The sequence below is a fragment of the Chiloscyllium plagiosum genome, unplaced genomic scaffold (assembly GCF_037043375.1).
Source record: "Chiloscyllium plagiosum isolate Xiang-an unplaced genomic scaffold, Cpla_swu_hap1 HiC_scaffold_18, whole genome shotgun sequence".
Classification (NCBI taxonomy): Eukaryota; Metazoa; Chordata; class Chondrichthyes; order Orectolobiformes; family Hemiscylliidae; genus Chiloscyllium; species Chiloscyllium plagiosum.
This window is the reverse complement of record NW_028270156.1, coordinates 63,830,324-63,856,173: the sequence shown is the minus strand read 5'-3', so window position 1 is coordinate 63,856,173 and position 25,850 is coordinate 63,830,324. Positions and strand designations below refer to the sequence as shown.

General features: G+C 52.2%; 1 protein-coding gene across 1 annotated transcript in view; it reads left to right on the top strand.

Moving 5' to 3' along the window:
• LOC122548290 (tetraspanin-4-like) overlaps positions 1–14,660 on the top strand; it is a 96,818-nt gene extending 82,158 nt beyond the window's left edge. Inside the window, exons 6-7 of the mRNA XM_087996196.1 lie at positions 10,081–10,164; positions 14,559–14,660. Coding sequence (XP_087852322.1) covers positions 10,081–10,164; positions 14,559–14,660 — 186 coding nt within the window. The remainder of the gene's footprint in view (positions 1–10,080; positions 10,165–14,558) is intronic.
• The last annotated feature ends 11,190 nt before the right edge of the window (positions 14,661–25,850 follow it).

The following is a 25,850-nucleotide window of genomic DNA, read 5'->3' as shown; positions in this document are numbered from 1 at the left end:
AACCCTGCTCCAGCCCCAACACCCCCTCCCTATCTCTGGAACCCACTACACACCCATCTATCTCTGTAACCCTGCTCCAGCCCCTACACTCCCTCCCTGTCTCTGTAACCCCCTCCAGCTCCTACACCCCCTCCCTCTCTCTGTAACTCGCTCCAGCCCCTATACCCTATATCTGTAACCCCTGGAGGCTGGAGGGGGTTACAGAGCTAGGGTGGGGGGGCGGGGGGGGGGGGGGGTGGAAGGGGCTGGAGGGGGTTATAGAGATAGGGAGGGGGTGTAGGGGCTGGAGGGGGTGACAGAGATACGGAGGGGGTGTAGGGGCTGGAGAGGGGACAGTGATAGGGAGTTGGTGTAGGGGCTGGAGGGGGTTACAGAGATAGGGCGAGTGTGTAGGGCTAAGGGATGTTACAGAGATAGGGAGGGTGTGTAGGGGCAGGGGGAGGTTACAGAGATAGGGAGGGGGTGTAGGGGTGGGGTGGGGTTACAGAGATAGGGAGGGGGTGTAGGGGCTGGAGGGGGTTACAGAGAGAGGCTGAGGCACTTGGGGTTGTTTTCATTGGAGAAAAGAAGGTTTAGGGGTGACTTGATAGAGGTGTATAAGATGATTAGGGGTTTAGATAGGGTCGACAGTGAGAATCTTTCTCCACGCATGGAGTTAGCTGTTACAAGGGGGCATAGCTTTAAATTAAGGGGGGGTGGTAGATATAGGACAGATGTTAGGGGTAGTTTCTTTACTCAGCGAGTCGTGAGTTCATGGAATGCCCTGCCAGTAGCAGTGGTGGACTCTCCCTCATTATGGGCATTTAAGCAGGCATTGGATCGGCATATGGAGGATAGTGGGCTAGTGTAGGTTAGGTGGGCTTGGATCGGCGCAACATCGAAGGCTGAAGGGCCTGTACTGCGCTGTATTCTTCTATGTTCTATGTTCTATGTTCTAACCCCCTCAAGCCCCTACACCCCCTCCCTATCTCTGTCTCCAACACCAGCCCGTACACCCACTCCCTATTTCTGTCACCCACACCAGCCGCTACAACCCCTCCCTATCTCTGTAACCCCCCCAGCCCTACACCCCCTCCCTATCTCTGTATCCCCTCCAGACCCTACAACCCCTCCCTATCTCTGTAAACCTCCTCCAGCCACTACACTCCCTCCGTGTCTCTGTAACCTCCTCCAGCCCCTACACACCCTCCCTATCTCTGTAAACTCTCCCAGCCCCTACACACCCTCCCTATCTCTGTAACCCTCCCCCCCCACACCCCCTTCCTATCTCAGTAACCTCCTCCAGCCCCTACACACCCTCCCTATCTCAGTAACCTCCCACAGCACTTATACCCCATCCCTATCTCTAACCTGCCCCGCGCCTACACCCCTTCCCTATCTCAGTAACCCCCTCCAGCCCGTACATCCCCTCCCCGTCTCTGTAACCTCCCTCAGCCCATATACCCCTCCTTATCTCTGTAACCCCCTCCAGCCCCTACACCCCCTCCCTATCTCTGTAACCCTGCTCCAGCCCCTACACCCCCTCCCTATCTCTGTAACCTCCCCCTGCTCCTACACACCCTCACTATCTCTCTAACCTCCCCCTGCCCCTACACCCCTCCCTATCTCTGTAACGCACCCAGCCCCTATACACCATCCCTATCTCTGTAACCTCCCTCAGCCCCTACACCCCTCCCTATCTCTGTAACCCCCTCCAACCCCTACGCCCCCTCCCTATCTCTGTAACCCCCTCGTTCCCTACACCCCCTCCCTATCTCTGTAACCCATCCAGCCCCTAAACCCCATACCTATCTCTGTAACCCCTTCCAGCCCCTACACCCCCTCCCTCTCTCTGTAACCCCCTCCAGCCCCTTCACCCCCGCCCTATCTCTGTAACCCCCTCCAGCCCCTACACCCACTTCCTATCAATGTCACCTCCTCCAGCCCCTACACTCCCTCCCTATCTCTGTGAACCCTGCCAGCCCCTACACCCCCTCCCTATCTCTGTAAACCCTTCCAGCCCCTACACCCCCTCTGTATCTCTATAACCCTCTCCAGCCCCTACACCCCCTCCCTCTCTCTGTAACCCCCTCCAGCCCCTACGCCCCCTCCCTATCTCTGTAACCCCCTCGTTCCCTACATCCACTCCCTATCTCTGTAACCCACCCCAGCCCCTACACTCCCTCCCTATCTCTGTAACCTCCCTCAGCCCCTACACCCCCTCCCTATCTATGTAACCTCCCTCAGCCCCTACACCCCCTCCCTATCTCTGTAACCCCCTCCAGCCCCTACACCAACTCCCTATCACTGTCACCTCTCCAGCCCCTACACCCCCTCCGTATCTCTGTCACCCCCTCCAGCCCCTACTCCCTCTCCCTATCTCTGTAACTCCCTCCAGCTCCTACACCCCCTCCATGTCTCTGGAACCCACTACACCCCCTATCTATCTCTGTAACCCTGCTCCAGCCCCTACACCTCCTACCTATCTCTGTAACCCTATCCCGCCCCCACACCCCCTCCCTATCTATGTAACCTCCTCCAGCCCCTACACGCCCTCCCTATCTCTGTAACCCCCTACACCCCCTCCCTATCTCTGTAACCCCCTCCAGCCCCTACACCCCATCCTTATCTCTGTAACCCGCTCCAGCTCCTCCAGTCCCTCCCTATCTATGTAAGCTCCCTCAGCCCCTACACCCCCTCCCTATCTCTGTAACACCCCCGCCCCTACATTCCCTCCCTATCTCTGTATCCCCTCCAGCCCCTACACCTCCTCCCTATCTCTGTAAACCTCCTACAGCTACTACACTCCCTCCCTGTCTCTGTAACTTCCTACAGCCCCTACACCCCCTCCCTATCTCTGTAACCCTGCTCCAGCCCCTACACACCCTCCATGTCTCTGTAACCCTGCTCCAGCCCCGACACCCCCTCCCTCTCTGTGGAACCCACTACACCTCCTACCTATCTCTGTAACCCGCTCCAGCCCCTACACAACCTCCCTATCTCTGTAACCCGCTCCAGCCCCTACACCCCTCCCTATATCTGTAACCCCCTCAATCCCCTACACTCCCTCCCTATTTCTGTAACCCCCTCCAGCTCCTACACCCCCTCCCTATCTCTGTCTCCAACACCAGCCCCTACACCCCCTCCCTATCTCTGTCACCCACATCAGCCGCTACACCACTTCTCTATCTCTGTAACCCCCTCCAGCCCCTACACCCCCTCCCTATCTCTGTAACCCTCCCCCACCCCTACACCCCCTCCCTATCTCTGTATCCCCTCCAGCCCCTACAACCCCTCCCTATCTCTGTAACCTCTCCCAACCCCTACACACCCTCCCATTCTCTGTAACCCGCCACCCCTACACCCCCTCCCTATCTCAGTAACCTCCTACACCCCCTATCTATCTCTGTAACACTGCTCCAGCCCCTACACCCCTCCCTATCTCTGTAACCCCCTCCAGCCCCTACACACCCTCCCTATCTCTGTAACTCCCTCGTTCCCTACATCCCCTCCCGATCTCTGTAACCCACCCCAGCCCCTACACACCCTCCCTATCTCTGTAACCCCCTTCTGCCACTACCCCCCCTCCCTATCACAATCACCACCTCCAGCCCCTACACCCCTCCCTATCTCTGTAACCTCCCCCTGCCCCTACACACACTCCCTATCTCTGTAACCTCCCTCAGCCCCTACACCCCCGCCCTATCTCTGTAACCCCCTCCAGCCCCTAGACCAACTCCCTATCACTGTCACCTCTCCAGGCCCTATACCCCCTCCGTATCTCTGTCACCCCCTCCAGCCCCTACACCCCCTCCCTATCTCTATAACCCCCTTCAGCCCCTACACCCCCTCGCTAGCTCTGTAACCCACTCCCGCCCCTAAACTAGCTCCCTATCTCTGTAACCCCCTCGTTCCCTACATCCCCTCCCTATCTCTGTAACCCACCCCAGCCCCTACACTCCCTCCCTATCTCTGTAACCTCCCTCAGCCCCTACACCCCCTCCCTATTTCTGTAACCTCCCTCAGCCCCTACACCCCCTCCCTATCTCTGTAACCCCCTCCAGCCCCTACACCAACTCCCTATCACTGTCACCTCTCCAGCCCCTACACTCCCTCCGTATCTCTGTCACCCCCTCCAGCCCCTACACCCCCTCCCTATCTCTATAACCCCCTCCAGCCCCTACACCCCCTCCCTATCTCTGTAACCCCCTCGTTCCCTACATCCCCTCCCTATCTGTGTAACCCACCCCAGCCCCTACACCTCCTCCCTCTCTCTGTAACCCCCTCCAGCCCCTACACTCCCGCCCTATCTCTGTAACCCCCTCCAGCCCCTACACCCCCTCCCTATCACAGTCACCTCCTCCAGCCCCTAAACCCCCTCCCTATCTCTGTAACCCCCTCCAGCCCCTACTCCCACTCCCTATCTCTGTAACCACCTCCTGCTCCTACACCCCCTCCATGTCTCTGGAACCCACTACACCCCCTATCTATCTCTGTAACCCTGCTCCAGCCCCTACACCTCCTACCTATCTCTGTAACTCGCTCCAGCCCCTATACCCCTCCCTATCTCTGTAACCCTGCTCTAGCCCCTACACCCCCTCCCTCTCTCTGTAACCCCCCCAGCGCCTACACCCCCTCCCGATCTATGTAACCTCCTCCAGCCGCTACAACCCCTCCCCATCTCTGTAACCCTCTCCCGCCCCTACACCCCCTCCCTATCTCTGTAACCCCCTCCAGCCCCTACACCCCATCCTTATCTCTGTAACCCGCTCCAGCTCCTCCAGCCCCTCCCTATCTATGTAAGCTCCCTCAGCCCCTACACCCCCTCCCTATCTCTGTATCCCCTCCAGCCCCTACACCTCCTCCCTCTCTCTGTAACCCCCTCCAGCCCCTACTCCCCCTCCCTATCTCTGTAACCCTGCTCCAGCCCCTACACCCCCTCCCCGTCTCTGTAACCCTGCTCCAGCCCCTACACCGCTCCCCGTCTCTGTAACCCTGCTCCAGCCCCAACACCCCCTCCCTATCTCTGGAACCCACTACACACCCATCTATCTCTGTAACCCTGCTCCAGCCCCTACACTCCCTCCCTGTCTCTGTAACCCCCTCCAGCTCCTACACCCCCTCCCTCTCTCTGTAACTCGCTCCAGCCCCTATACCCCTCCCTATATCTGTAACCCCTGGAGGCTGGAGGGGGTTACAGAGCTAGGGTGGGGGGGGGGGGTGGAAGGGGCTGGAGGGGGTTATAGAGATAGGGAGGGGGTGTAGGGGCTGGAGGGGGTGACAGAGATACGGAGGGGGTGTAGGGGCTGGAGAGGGGACAGTGATAGGGAGTTGGTGTAGGGGCTGGAGGGGGTTACAGAGATAGGGCGAGTGTGTAGGGCTAAGGGATGTTACAGAGATAGGGAGGGTGTGTAGGGGCAGGGGGAGGTTACAGAGATAGGGAGGGGGTGTAGGGGTGGGGTGGGGGTTACAGAGATAGGGAGGGGGTGTAGGGGCTGGAGGGGGTTACAGAGAGAGGCTGAGGCACTTGGGGTTGTTTTCATTGGAGAAAAGAAGGTTTAGGGGTGACTTGATAGAGGTGTATAAGATGATTAGGGGTTTAGATAGGGTCGACAGTGAGAATCTTTCTCCACGCATGGAGTTAGCTGTTACAAGGGGGCATAGCTTTAAATTAAGGGGGGTGGTAGATATAGGACAGATGTTAGGGGTAGGTTCTTTACTCAGCGAGTCGTGAGTTCATGGAATGCCCTGCCAGTAGCAGTGGTGGACTCTCCCTCATTATGGGCATTTAAGCAGGCATTGGATCGGCATATGGAGGATAGTGGGCTAGTGTAGGTTAGGTGGGCTTGGATCGGCGCAACATCGAAGGCTGAAGGGCCTGTACTGCGCTGTATTCTTCTATGTTCTATGTTCTATGTTCTAACCCCCTCAAGCCCCTACACCCCCTCCCTATCTCTGTCTCCAACACCAGCCCGTACACCCACTCCCTATTTCTGTCACCCACACCAGCCGCTACAACCCCTCCCTATCTCTGTAACCCCCCCAGCCCTACACCCCCTCCCTATCTCTGTATCCCCTCCAGACCCTACAACCCCTCCCTATCTCTGTAAACCTCCTCCAGCCACTACACTCCCTCCGTGTCTCTGTAACCTCCTCCAGCCCCTACACACCCTCCCTATCTCTGTAAACTCTCCCAGCCCCTACACACCCTCCCTATCTCTGTAACCCTCCCCCCCCACACCCCCTTCCTATCTCAGTAACCTCCTCCAGCCCCTACACACCCTCCCTATCTCAGTAACCTCCCACAGCACTTATACCCCATCCCTATCTCTAACCTGCCCCGCGTCTACACCCCTTCCCTATCTCAGTAACCCCCTCCAGCCCGTACATCCCCTCCCCGTCTCTGTAACCTCCCTCAGCCCATATACCCCTCCTTATCTCTGTAACCCCCTCCAGCCCCTACATCCCCTCCCTATCTCTGTAACCCTGCTCCAGCCCCTACACCCCCTCCCTATCTCTGTAACCTCCCCCTGCTCCTACACACCCTCACTATCTCTCTAACCTCCCCCTGCCCCTACACCCCTCCCTATCTCTGTAACGCACCCAGCCCCTATACACCATCCCTATCTCTGTAACCTCCCTCAGCCCCTACACCCCTCCCTATCTCTGTAACCCCCTCCAACCCCTACGCCCCCTCCCTATCTCTGTAACCCCCTCGTTCCCTACACCCCCTCCCTATCTCTGTAACCCATCCAGCCCCTAAACCCCATCCCTATCTCTGTAACCCCTTCCAGCCCCTACACCCCCTCCCTCTCTCTGTAACCCCCTCCAGCCCCTTCACCCCCGCCCTATCTCTGTAACCCCCTCCAGCCCCTACACCCACTTCCTATCAATGTCACCTCCTCCAGCCCCTACACCCCCTCCCTATCTCTGTGAACCCTGCCAGCCCCTACACCCCCTCCCTATCTCTGTAAACCCTTCCAGCCCCTACACCCCCTCTGTATCTCTATAACCCTCTCCAGCCCCTACACCCCCTCCCTCTCTCTGTAACCCCCTCCAGCCCCTACGCCCCCTCCCTATCTCTGTAACCCCCTCCAGCCCTTACACCCCCTCCCTATCTCTGTAAGTCCCTCCAGCCCCTGCACCCCCTCCCTATCACTGTAACCCCCTCCAGCCCCTACACCCCCTCCCTCGCTCTGTAACCTCCTGCAGCCCCTACACTACTTCCCTATCTCTGTAACCCCCTTGTTCCCTACATCCCCTCCCTATCTCTGTAACCCACCCCAGCCCCGACACCCCCTCCCTATCTCTGTAACCTCCTCCAGCCCCTAAACCCCCTCCCTATCTCTGTAACCCCCTGCAGCCCCTACACCCCCTCCCACTCTCTGTAACCCCCTCCAGCTCCTACACCCCCTCCCTATCTCTGTGACCCCCTCCAGCCCCTACACCTCCTCCCTATCTCTGTAACCCCCTCAAGCCCCTACACCCCCTCCCTATCTCTGTCTCCAACACCAGCCCGTACACCCACTCCCTATTTCTGTCACCCACACCAGCCGCTACAACCCCTCCCTATCTCTGTAACCCCCCCAGCCCTACACCCCCTCCCTATCTCTGTATCCCCTCCAGACCCTACAACCCCTCCCTATCTCTGTAAACCTCCTCCAGCCACTACACTCCCTCCGTGTCTCTGTAACCTCCTCCAGCCCCTACACACCCTCCCTATCTCTGTAAACTCTCCCAGCCCCTACACACCCTCCCTATCTCTGTAACCCTCCCCCCCCACACCCCCTTCCTATCTCAGTAACCTCCTCCAGCCCCTACACACCCTCCCTATCTCAGTAACCTCCCACAGCACTTATACCCCATCCCTATCTCTAACCTGCCCCGCGTCTACACCCCTTCCCTATCTCAGTAACCCCCTCCAGCCCGTACATCCCCTCCCCGTCTCTGTAACCTCCCTCAGCCCATATACCCCTCCTTATCTCTGTAACCCCCTCCAGCCCCTACATCCCCTCCCTATCTCTGTAACCCTGCTCCAGCCCCTACACCCCCTCCCTATCTCTGTAACCTCCCCCTGCTCCTACACACCCTCACTATCTCTCTAACCTCCCCCTGCCCCTACACCCCTCCCTATCTCTGTAACGCACCCAGCCCCTATACACCATCCCTATCTCTGTAACCTCCCTCAGCCCCTACACCCCTCCCTATCTCTGTAACCCCCTCCAACCCCTACGCCCCCTCCCTATCTCTGTAACCCCCTCGTTCCCTACACCCCCTCCCTATCTCTGTAACCCATCCAGCCCCTAAACCCCATCCCTATCTCTGTAACCCCTTCCAGCCCCTACACCCCCTCCCTCTCTCTGTAACCCCCTCCAGCCCCTTCACCCCCGCCCTATCTCTGTAACCCCCTCCAGCCCCTACACCCACTTCCTATCAATGTCACCTCCTCCAGCCCCTACACCCCCTCCCTATCTCTGTGAACCCTGCCAGCCCCTACACCCCCTCCCTATCTCTGTAAACCCTTCCAGCCCCTACACCCCCTCTGTATCTCTATAACCCTCTCCAGCCCCTACACCCCCTCCCTCTCTCTGTAACCCCCTCCAGCCCCTACGCCCCCTCCCTATCTCTGTAACCCCCTCCAGCCCTTACACCCCCTCCCTATCTCTGTAAGTCCCTCCAGCCCCTGCACCCCCTCCCTATCACTGTAACCCCCTCCAGCCCCTACACCCCCTCCCTCGCTCTGTAACCTCCTGCAGCCCCTACACTACTTCCCTATCTCTGTAACCCCCTTGTTCCCTACATCCCCTCCCTATCTCTGTAACCCACCCCAGCCCCGACACCCCCTCCCTATCTCTGTAACCTCCTCCAGCCCCTAAACCCCCTCCCTATCTCTGTAACCCCCTGCAGCCCCTACACCCCCTCCCACTCTCTGTAACCCCCTCCAGCTCCTACACCCCCTCCCTATCTCTGTGACCCCCTCCAGCCCCTACACTTCCTCCCTATCTCTGTAACCCCCTCCAGCCCCTACACCCCCTCCCTATCTCTGTAACCCCCTCCAACCCCTACTCCCCCTCCCTATCTCTGTAACCCTCTCCAGCCCCTAAACCCCCTCCCTATCTCTGTAACTACCTCCAGCCCCTACACCCCCTCCCTCTCTCTGTAACCCTGCTCCAGCCCCTACACCCCCTCCCTATCTCTGTAACCCCCTCCAGCCCCTACACCCCCTCCCTATTTTTGTAACCCCCTCCAGCCCCTACTCCCCCTCCCTATCTCTGTAACCCCCTCCAGCCCCTACACTCCCTCCTTATCTCTGTAACCCTCTCCCGGCCCTACACCCCCTCTCTATCTCTGGAACTCCCTCCAGCCCCTACACCCCCTCCCTATCTCTGTAACCCCCTCTAGCCCCTATACCCCCTCCCTATCTCTGTAACCCCCTCCTGGCCCTACACCCCCTCCCTGTGTCTGGGACTCCCTCTGACCCCTCCCTGTCTCTCCCCTCTTTTGAATCTTCCGTCTGCCCTGAAAATCTCTCCGTTTGGCCGGGGTTGGAATAGTGTTGGCAGGTCCTGTTGCTATGAGCCCAGCTACAGCACCTCCTGGCGCTATATGAATGCATGTTATTGTGAAGAGGATTGTAAAGCTGGCCGAGCGGGAGCCTGCAGGTGTCAGACTGTCCTCTCTGCCTGTGAAAGCCTTGCCTGTCCCCAACAACCTGACAGTGTGGGTAGGGGCCTGGGGCCTAACGTGCAGCTCCTGAGCAGCACAGTGCCTGCTGAGGGAGTTGGGCAGTGGGGCGGTGGGATTGTGCGGTGTCTGCCCCTGACTCTCGCTAGTTCTGAAGGGTGTGGAGGGGGTGGTGGGGAGGGGGTGGTGTTAAAGGGAAGTCGAATGGTGGATCGGATTGGAGATTTAATGGGGGATCTAATGGCGGGGTTGGGTGGGGAGGGGATCTAGCTGGAGGTGTAGTTGGGGAATCTTGTAGTGGCTGGTGTTAAAGCAGACGGAGATCTCCCCCAGTAGGAGCAGCAGGCAGCATTAGGCTGCTCCCTGGAGCCTGTCAGTGATGGCTGTCTGTCTGTCTGTCTGTCTCCCTTACACCAGGCCTGCTACGAAAAGGTCAAGCTGTGGCTTCAGGACAACCTCATCACGCTGGGGATCTTCGCCCTATGCACAGCCCTGGTCCAGGTAAGGTCAAGGACTGCCCTCGATTTGCACTTGCCACCAGCTCTTCTCATGTGATCAACAATGCCCCCCCCCCCAGCGCATCTCCTCCACTTCCCCAACCACAGAACCGCCCCCCTCCCCGGTCCGCACCTTCCTCTCCACTAATCTCCTCCACCATTTCTGCCACCTACAGTCAGAAACCTACCACCAGAGATATATTTCCCTTCCCATGCCTATCTGCGTTCCGTAAAGACCATTCCCTCCAGGACTCCCTTGACCAACCCAGTGTCCATACTTAGTACCTTCCCCTACTGCTGCAAGACGTATAAAAACATGTGCTCATAACCTCCCCCCTTCACCTCTGTCCAAGGCCCCAAAGGAGTTTTTCCACAGCCGGCAAAGATTTTCCTGCACATGCCACAACACCTCATCTACTGCATCCATCGCTCTCGATGTGGTCTCCTCTACATCAGGGTGACAGGACGCTGACTCACAGAGCGTATCAGGGAACATCTCTGGGACACATGCACCAACCAACCCCACCATCCTGTGGACAACCACTTCAACTCCCCCTCCTATTCCCCCAAGAACAGGAAGAACGCCTCACCTTCCACCTTGGGACCCTTCAACCACACGGCATCAACATTGACTTCACCTGTTTGCAAATCTCTCCCACCTCCACCTCATCCCAGATCCAACCCTCCAGATCGGCACCACCCTCATGTCCTGTCTGTCCATCTTTCCTCCCACCTGTCCATTCCACCCTCCCCACTGACCATGACAGATGTTGAGGTAAGGGATAGATGTTGATTACGCTAGATCAAGTTGGCAAAGGAGGGAGGAAGTCTTGGTATTCTAAAAGGCATGAAGGTGGACAAGTCGCCAGGTCTGAATAGGATCTATCCCAGGTTACTGAGGGAAGCGAGAGAGGAAATAGCTGGGGCCTTAACAGATATCTCTGCAGCATCCTTGAACACGGGTCAGGTCCCGGAGGACTGGAGAATTGCTAATGTTGTCCCCTTGTTTAAGAAGGGTAGCAATGATAATCCAGGTAAGTAAAGACCGGTGTGCTTGACATCAGTGGTTGGGAAGCTGCTGGAGAAGATACTGAAGGAAAGGATCTTTTTACATTTGGAAGAAAATAGGCTTATCATTGATAGGCAATATGGTTTTGTGTAGGGAAGGTCATGTCTCACCAAATGAATAGAATTCTTTGAGGAAGTAACAAAGTTGATAGATGAGGGAAGGGTTGTAGATGTCATAAACAAGGACATCAGTAAGGTGTTTGATAAGGTGCCCCACGGTAGGATGACGGAGAAGGTCAAGTCTCATAGGGTCCAGGTGTACTAGCTAGATAGACAGAAAACTGGTTGGGCAACAGGAGACGGAGACTAGTAGTGGAAGGGAGCTTCTTAAAATGGAGACCTGTGACCAGTGGTGTCTAACTGGGATCGGTCCTGGGACCGCTGTTTTTTCTGATATACATAAATGATCTGGAGGAAGGTATAAGGTTGCCTCATTATAAAGTTTGCAGATGACACTAAGGTTGGTGGAGTAGCAGATAGTGAAGGGGATTGTCAGCGAATACAGCAGAATATAGATAGATTGGAGAGTTGGGCAGAGAAACGGTAGATGAAGTTCAATCTGGACAAATACGAGGTGATGCATTTTAGAAGCTGCAATTCAAGAGTGAACTATATAGTAAATGGAAAAGTCCTGGGGAAAATTGATGTACTGAGAGATCTGGGTGTTCAGGTCTATTGTTCCCTGAAGGTGGCAACGCAGGTCGATAAAGTGGTCAAGAAGGCATATGGCATGCTTTCCTTCATTTGATGGGGTATTGAGTACAAGAGTTAGCAGGTCATGTTACTTTGGTTCGGCCATAATTTGGAATATTATGCACAGTTCTGGTCGCCATATTACCAAAAGTGTTTGGAAAGGGTGCAGAGGAGGGTCACCAGGAATGGGTATGGAGGATGCTAGTTATGAGAAGATGTTAAGTAGATTAGGATTACTTTCATTGGAAAGATGGAGGTTGAAGGATGAGGTCTACAAAGTCCGAGAGATACAGACAGGGTGGATGCAAGAAGCTTTTTCCCAGAGTGGAAATTCCCTGAATTACTAGGGGTCATGAGTTCAGAGTGAGAGGGGAGACGTTTAGGGGAGGTATGCCGGGAAAGTTCTTCACACAGAGGGTAGTGGGTACCTGGAATGCATTGCCAGCGGAGATGGTAGGGAACGGCACGATAGCGTCATTTAAGATGTATCCGGACAGATACATGAATGGGCGGGGAGCAGAGGGATACAGATCCTTGGAAAATAGGCGACAGGTTTAGATGGAGGATCTGGATCAATGCAGGCTTGGAGGGCCAAAGGGCCTGTTCCTGGGCTGTAATGTTCTTACCCCCCTACCTGCATCCACCTATCGCCTTCCCACCCATCTTCCCGCGAGCCCCACCCCCCCCACCCTCCTATTTATCTCTCTTACCCCTCCACATTCCTGACAAAGGGTTTATGCCCAAAGTGTCGATTTTCCTGCTCCTCGGATGCTGCCTGACCTGCTGCGCTTTTCCAGCACCACCCTCTCCAGTCCTCACTTTCACCCATGGGCCGATTCCCTTTGATCGGAAAACTGGAAAATCAGAATAATCTTGAAGATCAAGTGGGACCTCAAACAAATGAGGGGAAGTTAAAGCAAAATTGTATGGTACTGTTTATTACGTAAGGACTTGAGTTTGTCAGTAAAGCAATTTGACATCGATTATATTGGGGCTTGAGTGAGACCACACTGTGTACAGAGCACTGTGTACAGTTTGGGTCTCCTCACATCCTTTGCTTCAGAGATAGAAACCTGAAATAGGGAGACCAGATATATCTTCCTATGAGTTAGAAAAAGCACATTAAAATGCAGGAAATATCTTCGAGGATGTAGATTTCCCGAGTTCCAACAGTTTGGGACAAGAGATTGTGGACGGGGTCTGAGAGTCGACATGTCATCAGCTGAAGGAATTGGGACACTTTAGAAACTGGCACCAACATTCCCATGTTGACCGACTGAGATGGATACATTTTTGACGGATATAGGGATGGTGTTGATTAGTGTAAGAAAAAACAGTCAGGACAAATGCAGTTAGAAACAGGTGACATTCTAATGGAGAACAAAGACACTGAACGCAACATTTAATTCATAAATAATTTCCCAGCAACTTTGAGGAAGAAAGGGTCAAGTGAGAGGGAGGAATTGAAGAAATTTTGAGACATATAAGCTAATCAGAGGATTAGATAGGGTGGCCCATGAGAGCCTAATTCCTCAGATGGTGATGGCTAGCTCGAGGGGACATAGCTTTAAATTGAGGGGTGTTGGATACAGGACAGATATCAGAGGTAGGTTCTTTACTCAGAGAGTTGGAAGGGTGTGGAATGTACTGCCTGCAGCAGTAGTAGACTCGCGAACTTTAAGGACATTTAAATGGTTACTGGAGAGACATGTGAATGAGAATGGAATAGTGGAGGGAGTTGGGTTTCAGATTAGTTTCACAGGGCAGTGCAACATCGAGGGCTGAAGGGCCTGTACTGCGCTCTACTGCACAGTGTTCTACATTCTAAAACCAGTATTAGTGAAGAAATTAGCCCCAGATAAATGAATGTGGTTAAAGGCTGACAAATCCCACATTACTAAAGAAAGTGGAAATCGTGGATGTATTGGTGGTTACCATCCGAAATCCGATAGACCCTGAACTGTTCCTCCAGATTGGAGGGCAGCAAATGTAACCCCGTTATTTAACAAAGAAGGGACAGGAAAGAAAATGAATTGCAGACCCCTTAGCCTAACATCAAAAGTGGGGTAAATGCTAGCACCTATTAAAAAAGACGTGATCGCAGAACATTTGGAAAGTATTAACTGGGTTAGACAAAATCAGCAAGGGGTTAAGAAAGGGAAATCATGCTGACCTGCTCTTCTGGAGGATGTAACCAGGACAGTATTAATGAGAGACATCCAGTGGATGTGTATATTTGGATTTCAAGGCTTTTGATAAGACCCCACATAAGAGGTTAGTAGGCAACATTGATGCACATAGGACTGGGGGTAATATATTGGCATTGATTGAGAATTATTGACAGACTGGAAACAGAGTGGAAATACGCATCTTTTTCTCAGTGGTAGGTGGTGACTAGTGATGTACCGCAGGAATCAGTGTACCATAGGACTAGCCCCAGCTATTCACAATATATATATGTGGATGAGGAACCAAATGCAATATCTTCAAGTTTGCTGAAGACACAAATCTGGGGGATGGGTTGTGAGTTGTAAGGAGGATGCGAGGAGGCATTGGGGAAATTTTGACAACTGAAGTGGGCAAATAGATGGCAGATGCGGTATTTTGTGTGGATAAGTGTGTAGTTATACACTTCAGTGTGAGAAAAATGCAGAATATTATTTAAACGGTGATATATTTGGCTACGTGGATGTACAAAAGGATCTGGTTGTCATTGAACACCAGTCAATGAAAATGTAAGCAGGATTGTGCAGCAATCAATTAGAAAGGTGAATAACATGCTGGTCTTCATTACACATAGATTTGAGTTCAGAAAAAGGCATGTTTTAATGCAGTAGGGATGTTTTACTACAGAGCCTTGGTTAAACCTTATCTGGATTATTGTGAGCAGTTTGGTATCCCACCTGAGAGAGGTCATACTTGCTATAGGGAGTGCGGTGAAGGTGCACTTGGTCAATACCAAGAATTTCAGGACTGTCCTATGAGGAGAAATTGGTTTGACTGGACTTCTCATCATTTGAGTTGAGAAAAGTGAGAGATGTGATTGAAGCATATAAAATGCAAATAGGGCAAGACAAAATATGCAGGGAGGCTATTTCCTGTTGGGGAGTCTAGGACCATCAGTAACAGTTTCAGGACACAGGATGGACCATTTAGGACTGACATTTCTTCACTCAGAGGGTGGTCACAATGACAGACAGCGGTGGGGTGCCAACTCGTTGAATATATTCAAGAAGGAGGTAAATGCAAAGAGTTTTAAGATGTCAAGTGGTACAGAGAGAAAGCTGGATGGTAGCACTGTGATAGATGATTGGGCAACATCATATTGGATGGCAGAGCAAGCTGAAAGAGCTGAATGGCCCACTGCTGCTCCTAGTTTCTCTGCTGAGGCACTGGTCAATCTTTGTGTTGGTAAATGCAGGGCAGGCTCAAGGTGGTAAAATGTCGCTTTAATATGTTAACCTGAATGCCAATATCCTCCAGAAACTCAACATGACCCTCTCTGTATTTCGCACTGTAATCCCCGTATGTCCCTCCCATGTATCCCACACTGTAAACCCCATATCCCCCTCTCTGTATCCCACATTGTAATCCCTGTATACCCCTCTCCATATCCCGCACTGTAAACCCCATATCACCCTCTCGATATCCCGCACTGTAATCCCCATATCACCCTCTCCATATCCTGCACTGTAATCCCCATTACCCCCTCTCCATATCCCGCACTGTACTCCCCATATCACCCTCTCCATATCCTGCACTGTAATCCCCATTACCCCCTCTCTATATTCCACACTGTAATCCCCATTACCCCCTCTCCATATCCCGCACTGTAATCCTCATATCACCCTCTCGATATCCCGCACTGTAATCCCCATATCACCCTCTCCATATCCCGCACTGTAATCCCCATATCTCCCTCTCCATATCCCGCACTGTAATCCCCATTACCTCCTCTCCATATCCTGCACTGTAATCCCTATATCCCCCTCTCCATATCCCACACTGTAATCCCCATATCACCCTCTCCATATCCTGCACTGTAATCCCCATATCGCCCTCTCCATATCCCGCGCTGCAATCCGTATATCGCCCTCTCCATGTCCCGCACTGCAGTCCCTATATCGCCCTCTCCATATCCTGCACTGTAATCCCTATATCCCCCTCTCCATATCCCGCACTGTAATCCCCATATCGCCCTCTCCATATCCCGCACTGTAATTCCTATATCACCCCCTCCATATCCTCCACTGTAATCCCCATATCACCCTCTCCATATCCCACACTGCAATTCCTATATCGCCCTTTCCATGTCCCACACTCTAATCCCTATATTGCCCTCACCATATCCCACACTGTAATCCCCATATCACCCTTTCCGTACCCTGCAATGTAATCCCAATTATCACCTCTCCATATCCTGCACTATAATCCCTACTACCCCCTCTCCATATCCCACACTGTAATTCCTATTACCCCACTCTCCATATGCCGCACTGTAATCGCTATTACCCCCTCTCCATATCCTGCAATGTAATCCCCATTACCTCCTCTCCATATCCTGCACTGTAATCCCTATTACCCCCCTCCATATCCCGCACTGTAATCTCTATTACCCTCTCTCCATATCCCGCACTGTAAGCCCCATTACTTCCACTCCATATCCCGCAGTGTAATTCCTATTACCCCCTTTCTATATTCCGCACTGTAATCCCTATTACCCCCTCTCCATATCCTACATCGTAATCCCCATGTCGCCCTCTCCATATCCCACACTATAATCCCTATATCGCCCTCTCCATATCCCGCACTGTAATCCCTATTACCCCCTCTCCATATCCCGCACTGTAATCCCCATATCGCCCTCTCCATATCCCGCACTGTAGTCCCTATATCGCCCTCTCCATGTCCCACACTCTAATCCCTATATTGCCCTCTCCGTTCCTACACTGTAATCCCCTTGTCGCCCTCTCCATATCCCACACTGTAATCCCCATATCACCCTCTCCGTATCCTGCACTGAATCCCCATATCGCTCTCTCCATATCACGCACTATAATCCCTACAACCCCCTCTCCATATCCCGCACTATAATCCCTACAACCCCCTCTCCATATCCCGCACTGTAATCCCCATTACCACCTCTCCATGTCTCACACTAAAATCACTACAACCCCCTCTCCATATCCAGCGCTGTAATCCCTATTACCCCCTCTCCATATCCCACACTGTAATCCCCATTACCTCCTCATCATATCATGCACTGTAATCCCTATTGCCTCCTTTCCATATCCCGCACTGTAATCCCTATTACCCCCTCTCCATATCCCACACTGTAATCCCCATTACCTCCTCGCCATAAAATGCACTGTAATCCCTATTACCCGCTCTCCATATCCTACACTGTAATCCTCATTACCTCCTCTCCATATCCCGCACTGTAAACCCCATATCGCTCTCTCCATATCCCGCACTGTAATCCCCATATCGCCCTCTCCATGTCCCAAACTCTAATCCCTATATTGCCCTCTCCATATCCTGCACTGTAATCCCCATGTCACCCTCTCCATATCCCACACTGTAATCCCCAGTACTTCCTCTCCATATCCCGCACTGTAAACCCTATATCGCCCTCTCCACGTCCCGCACTCTAATCCCCATATTGCTCTCTCCGTATCCAACACTGTAATCCCCATTACTTCCTCTCCGTATCCCACACTGTCATCCCTATTACCTCCTCTCCATATCCCGAACTGTAATTCCTATATCGCACTCACCATATCCTACATTGTAGTCCCTATATCGCCCTCTCCATGTCCCGCACTCTAATCCCCATATTGCCCTCTCCGTATCCTACACTGTAATCCCCATTACCTCCTCATCATATCCCACACTGTAATCCCTATTGCCTCCTTTCCATATCCCGCACTGTAATCCCTATTACCTCCTCTCCATATTCTGCACTGTAATCCCTATATCGCCCTCTCCATATCCCGCACTGTAATCCCTATATCACCCTCTCCATATCCCGCACTGCAATCCCTATATCGCCCTCTCCATATCCCGCACTGTAGTCCCTATATCGCCCTCTCCATGTTCCGCACTCTAATCCCTATATTGCCCTCTCCGTATCCTACACTGTAATCCCCATATCATCCTTTCCGTATCCTGCACTGTAATCCCCATATCGCCCTCTCCGTATCCCGCACTGTTTTCCCCATTTCCTCCTCTCCATATTCCACACTCTAATCCCCATATTGCCTTCTCCGTATCCTGCCCTGTAATCCCTATTACCCCCTCTCCATATCCCGAATGGTAATTCCTATATCGCACTCTCCATATCCCGCACTGTAGTCCCTATATCGCCCCCTCCATGTTCCGCTCTCTAATCCCTATATTGCCCTCTCCGTATCCTACACTGTAATCCCCATATTACCCTTTCCGTATCCTGTACTGTAATCCCCATATCGCCCTCTGTGTATCCCGCACTGTTATCCCCATTTCCTTCTCTCCATATCCCGCACTCTAATCCCCATATTGCCCTCTCCGTATCCTAGACTGTAATCCCCATATCGCCCTCTCCATATCCCACACTGTAATCCCCATTACCTCCTCTCCAATGTAATCCCCATATTGATCTCTCCATATCTCACACTGTAATCCCCATTATCCCCCTCTATATCCTGAACTGTAATCCCCATGTCACCCTCTCCGTATCCTGCACTGTAATCCCCTTTACCACCTCTCCATATCCCGCACTGTAATCCCCATTACCCCCTCTCCATATCCCACACTGTAATCCCCATATTGCCCTCTCCATATCCTACATTGTAGTCCCTAAATCGCCCTCTCCATGTCCCGCACTCTAATCCCCATATTGCCCTCTCCGTATCCTACTGTAATCCCCATGTCGCCCTCTCCATATCCCACACTGTAATCCCCATTACCTCCTCTCCATATCCTGCACTGTAGTCCCTATATCGCCCTCTCCATGTCCCGCGCTCTAATCCCCATGTCGCCCTCTCCGTATCCTACACTGTAATCCCCATGTCGCCCTCTCCATATCCTGCAATGTAATCCCCATATCGCCCTCTCCATATCCCAAACTGTAATACCCATTATTCCCCTCTATATCCTGAACTGTAATCCCCATACCGCCCTCTCCATATCCCACACTGTAATTCCTATATCGCCCTCTCCATATCCCACACTGTAATCCTCATATCACCCTCTCCATATCCTGCACTGTAATTCCAGTATCACCCTCTCCGTATCCCGCACTGTAATCCCTGTATCCCTCTCTCCATATCCCACACTGTAATCCCCATTACCTCCTCGCCATATCATGCACTGTAATCCCTATTACCCGCTCTCCATATCCTACACTGTAATCCTCATTACCTCCTCTCCATATCCCGCACTGTAAACCCCATATCGCCCTCTCCATATCCCGCACTGTAAGCCCCATATCGCCCTCTCCATGTCCCACACTCTAATCCCTATATTGCCCTCTCCATATCCCACACTGTAATCCCCATATCACCCTCTCCATATCCTGTACTGCAATCCCCGTATCACCCTCTCCATATCCCGCACTGTAATCCCCATATCACCCTCTCCATATCCCGCACTGTTAACCCCATATCACCCTCTCCGTATCCTACACTGTAATCACCTTTACCACCTCTCCATATCCCGCACTGTAATCCCCATATTGCCCTCTCCATATCCTACATTGTAGTCCCTATATCGCCCTCTCCATGTCCTGCACTCTAATCCCCATATTGCCCTCTCCGTATCCTACACTGGAATCACCATGTCGCCCTCTCCATATCCCACACTGTAATCCCCATTACCTCCTCTCCATATCCTGCACTGTAGTCCCTATATCGCCCACTCTATGTCCCGCACTCTAATCCCCATGTCGCCCTCTCCGTATCCTACACTGTAATCCCCATGTCGCCTTCTCCATATCCTGCAATGTAATTCCCATATCACCCTCTCCATAACCCACACTGTAATACCCATTATTCCCCTCTATATCCTGAACTGTAATCCCCATATCGCCCTCTCCATATCCCACACTGTAATCCCTATATCGCCCTCTCCATATCCCACACTGTAATCCTCATATCACCCTCTCCATATCCCGCACTGTTAACCCCATATCACCCTCTCCGTATCCTGCACTGTAATCACCTTTACCACCTCTCCATATCCCGCACTGTAATCCCCATTACCTCCTCTCCATATCCCACACTGTAATCCCCATATTGCCCTCTCCATATCCTACATTGTAGTCCCTATATCGCCCTCTCCATGTCCTGCACTCTAATCCCCATATTGCCCTCTCCGTATCCTACACTGGAATCACCATGTCGCCCTCTCCATATCCCACACTGTAATCCCCATTACCTCCTCTCCATATCCTGCACTGTAGTCCCTATATCGCCCACTCTATGTCCCGCACTCTAATCCCCATGTCGCCCTCTCCGTATCCTACACTGTAATCCTCATGTCGCCTTCTCCATATCCTGCAATGTAATTCCCATATCACCCTCTCCATAACCCACACTGTAATACCCATTATTCCCCTCTATATCCTGAACTGTAATCCCCATATCGCCCTCTCCATATCCCACACTGTAATCCCTATATCGCCCTCTCCATATCCCACACTGTAATCCTCATATCACCCTCTCCATATCCTGCACTGTAATCCCAGTATCACCCTCTCCGTATCCCGCACTGTAATCCCTGTATCCCTGTCTCCATATCCTGCACTGTAATCCCCATATCACCCTCTCCATATCCTGTACTGTAATCCTCATATCACCCTCTCCATATCCTGCACTGTAATCCCTGTATCACCCTCTCCGTATCCCGCACTGTAATCCCTGTATCACCCTCTCCATATCCCGCATTGTAATCCCTGTATCCCCCCTCCATATCCCGCACTGTAATCCCCATATCACCCTCTCCATATCCCACACTGTAATCCCTGTATCACCCTCTACATATCCTGTACTGTAATCCCTGTAACACCCTCTCTGTATTCTGCACTGTAATCCCTGTATCACCCTCTCCATAGCCCGCACTGTAATCCCTATATTCCCATCTCCATATCCCGCATTGTAATCCCTATATCGCCCTCTCCATATTCCGCACTGTAATTCCTATTACCCCCTTTCCATATCACGCACTGTAATCCCCATGTCGCACTCTCCATGTCCCGCACTCTAATCCCCATATTGCCCTCTCTGTATCCTACACTGTAATCCCCATGTCACCCTCTCCATATCCCACACTGTAATCCCCAGTACCTCCTCTCCATATCCCGCACTGTAAACCCTATATCGCCCTCTCCATGTCCCGCACTCTAATCCCCATATTGCTCTCTCCATATCCAACACTGTAATCCCCATTACTTCCTCTCCGTATCCCGCACTGTCATCCCTATTACCTCCTCTGCATATCCCGAACTGTAATTCCTATATCGCACTCGCCATATCCTACACTGTGGTCCCTATATCACCCTCTCCATGTCCCGCACTCTAATCCCCATATTGCCCTCTCCGTATCCTACACTGTAATCCCCATGTCACCCTCTCCATATCCCACACTGTAATCCCCATTACCTCCTCTCCATATCCTGCACTGTAATCCCTATAGCCACCTTTCCATATCCCTCATTGTAATTCCTATATACCCCTCTCCGTATCCTGCACTGTAATCCCCATATCACCCTCTCCGTATCCCGCACTGTTTTCCCCATTTCCTCCTCTCCATATCCCACACTCTAATCCCCATATTGCCCTCTCCATATCCCACCCTGTAATCCCTATTACCCCCTCTCCATATCCCGAATGGTAATTCCTATATCGCACTCTCCATATCCCGCATTGTAGTCCCTATATCACCCTCTCCATGTCCCGCACTCTAATCCCCATATTGCCCTCTCCGTATCCTACACTGTAATCCCCATGTCACCCTCTCCATATCCCACACTCTAATCCCCATTACCTCCTTTCCATATCCTGCACTGTAATCCCTATATCCACCTTTCCATATCCCTCATTGTAATCCCTATATCCCCCTCTCCATATCCCGCACTGTAATCCCCATTACCTCCTCTCCATATCCCGCACTGTAATCCCTATTGCCTCCTTTCCATATCCCACACTGTAATCCCTATTACCTCCTCTCCATATTCTGCACTGTAATCCCTATATCGCCCTCTCCATATCCCGCACTGTAATCCCTATATCACCCTCTCCATATCCCGCACTGTAATCCTCATATCACCCTCTCCATATCCTGCACTGTAATTCCAGTATCACCCTCTCCGTATCCCGCACTGTAATCCCTGTATCCCTCTCTCCATATCCCACACTGTAATCCCCATTACCTCCTCGCCATATCATGCACTGTAATCCCTATTACCCGCTCTCCATATCCTACACTGTAATCCTCATTACCCCCTCTCCATATCCCACACTGTAATCCCCATTACCCCCTCTCCATATCCTGCACTATAATCCCTACTACCCCCTCTCCATATCCTGCACAATAATCCCTACTACCCCCTCTCCATATCCCGCACTGTAATTCCTATTACCCCCTCTCCATATCCCGCACAGTAATTCCTATTACCCCCTCTCCATATCCCGCATTGTAATCCCTATTACACCCTCTCCATATCCTGCACTGTAATTCCCATTACTTCCTCTCCATATCCTGTACTGTAATTCCTATATCGCCCACTCCATATCCCGCACTGTAATCCCTGTATCACCCACTCCGTATCCTGCACTGTAACCCCTATATCGCCCTCTCCAAAGCCCACACTGTAATCCCCATATCGCCCTCTCCATATCCCGCACTGTAATCCCTATTACCCCCTCTCCATATCCCGCACTATAAATCCTATATCACCATCTCCAAATCGCGTATTGTAATCCCCATATCGCCCTCTCCATATCCCACACTGCAATCCCTATATCGCCCTCTCCATATCCCGCACTGTGGTCCCTATATCGCCCTCTCCATGTTCCGCACTCTAATCCCTATATTGCCCTCTCCGTATCTTACACTGTAATCTCCATGTCACCCTCTCCATATCCCACACTGTAATCCCCATATCACCCTCTCCATATCCTGCACTGTTATTCCCATTACCTCCTCTCCATATCCCGCACTGTAAACCCCATATTGCCCTCTCCATATCCTGCACTGCAATCCCCATATCGCCCTCTCCATATCCCGCACTGTTATCCCCATTACCTCCTCTCCATATCCTGCACTGTAAACCCCATATCGCCCTCTCCATATCCTGCACTGTTATCCCCATATTGCCCTCTCCGTATCCTGCACTATTAACCCCATATCACCCTCTCCGTATCCCGCACTGTAATCCCCATATCACCCTCTCCGTATCCTGCACTGTAATCCCCATATCACCCTCTCCATATCCCGCACTGTAATCCCCATGTTGCCCTCTCCATATCCAACACTGTAATCCCCATATCACCCTCTCCATATCCTACACTGTTAACTCCATATCACCCTCTCCATATCCCGCACTGTAATCCCCATATCACCCTCTCCGTATCCTGCACTGTAATCCCCATATCACCCTCTCCGTATCCCGCACTGTAATCCCCATTACCTCCTCTCCATATCCTACACTGTAATCCCTATTACCCCCCTCCATATCCTACACTGTAATCCCCATTACCTCCTATTCATATTTTACACTGTAATCCCCATTACTTCCTCTCCATATCCTGCACTGTAATCCCTATATCCACCTTTCCATATCCCTCATTGTAATCCCTATATCCCCCCTCCATATCCCGCACTGTAATCCCCATTACCTCCTCTCCATATCCCGCACTGTAATCCCTATTGCCTCCTTTCCGTATTCCGCACTGTAATCCCTATTACCCCTCTCCATATTCTGCACTGTAATCCCTATATCGCCCTCTCCATATCCCGCACTGCAATCCCTATATCACCCTCTCCATATCCCGCACTGTAGTCCCTATATCGCCCTCTCCATGTTCCGCACTCTAATCCCTATATTGCCCTCTCTGTATCCTACACTGTAATCCCCATATCACCCTTTCCGTATCCTGCACTGTAATCCCCATATCGCCCTCTCCGTATCCCGCACTGTTTTCCCCATTTCCTCCTCTCCATATCCCACACTCTAATCCCCATATTGCCCTCTCCGTATCCCGCCCTGCAATCCCTATTACCCCCTCTCCATATCCCGAACTGTAATTCCTATATCGCACTCTCCATATCCCGCACTGTAGTCCCTATATCACCCTCTCCATGTTCCGCACTCTAATCCCTATATTGCCATCTCCGTATCCTACACTGTAATCCCCATATCACCCTTTCCGTATCCTGTACTGTAATCCCCATATCGCCCTCTGCGTATCCTGCACTGTTATCCCCATTTCCTTCTCTCCATATCCCGCACTCTAATCCCCATATTGCCCTCTCCGTATCCTACACTGTAATCTCCATGTCGCCCTCTCCATATCCCACACTGTAATCCCCATATCACCCTCTCCATATCCCGCACTGTTATTCCCATTACCTCCTTTCCATATCCCGCACTGTAAACCCCATATTGCCCTCTCCATATCCCGCACTGTTATCCCCATTACCTTCTCTCCATATCCTGCACTGTTATCCCCATTACCTCCTCTCCATATTCCGCACTGTAAACCCCATATCACCCTCTCCATATCCCGCACTGTTATCCCCATATTGCCCTCTCCGTATCCTGCACTATTAACCCCATATCACCCTCTCCGTATCCCGCACTGTAATCCCCATATCACCCTCTCCGTATCCTGCACTGTAATCCCTATATCACCCTCTCCGTATCCCGCACTGTAATCCCCATTACCTCCTCTCCACATTCTACATTTTTATCCCCATTACCTCCTCTCCATATCCCGCACTGTAAACCCCATATCGCCCTCTCCATATCCCGCACTGTAATCCCCATGTCGCCCTCTCCATATCCCGCACTGTAATCCCCATATCACCCTCTACGTATCCTGCACTGTTAACCACATATCACCCGCTCCGTATCCCGCACTGTAATCCCCATATCACCCTCTCCGTACCCTGTACTGTAATCCCCATTACCTCCTCTCCATATCCTACACTGTAATCCCTATTATCCCCCTCTATATCCCGCACTGTAATTCCTATATCGCCCTCTCTGTATCCCGCACTGTAATCCCTAGTATCCCCTCTCCATATCCCGCACTGTAATTCCTATATCAAACTTTCCTTATCCTGCACTGTAATCCCTATATCGCCATCTCTGTATCCTGCACTGTAATCCCTATTACCCCTGCTCCATATCCCGCACTGTAATTCCTGTATCGCCCTCTCCATATCCCGTGCTGTAATCCCTATTTCAGCCTTTCCATATCCCGCACTGTAATCCCTGTATCACCCTCTCTGTATCCCGCACTGTAATCCCTATTACCCCCTCTCCATATCCCGCACTGTAATTCCTATATCGCCCTCTCCATATACTGCACTGTAATCCCTATATTACCCTCTCCATATCCCGCACTGTAATCCCCATATCGCCCACTCCATATCCCGCACTGTAATCCCTATATCCCCCTCTTCATATCCCGCACTGTAATCCCCATTACCCCCTCTCCATATTCTGCACTGTAATCCCCATTCCCCCCTCCATATCCCACACTGTAATCCCCATATCACCCTCTCCATATCCTGCAATGTAATCCCTGTATCACCCTCTCCGTATCCTGTACTGTAATCCCCATATCACCCTCTCCGTATCCCGCACTGTAATCCCTATATCCCCCTCTCCATATCCCGCACTGTAACCCATATATAACCTCTCCATATCCTGCACTGTAATCC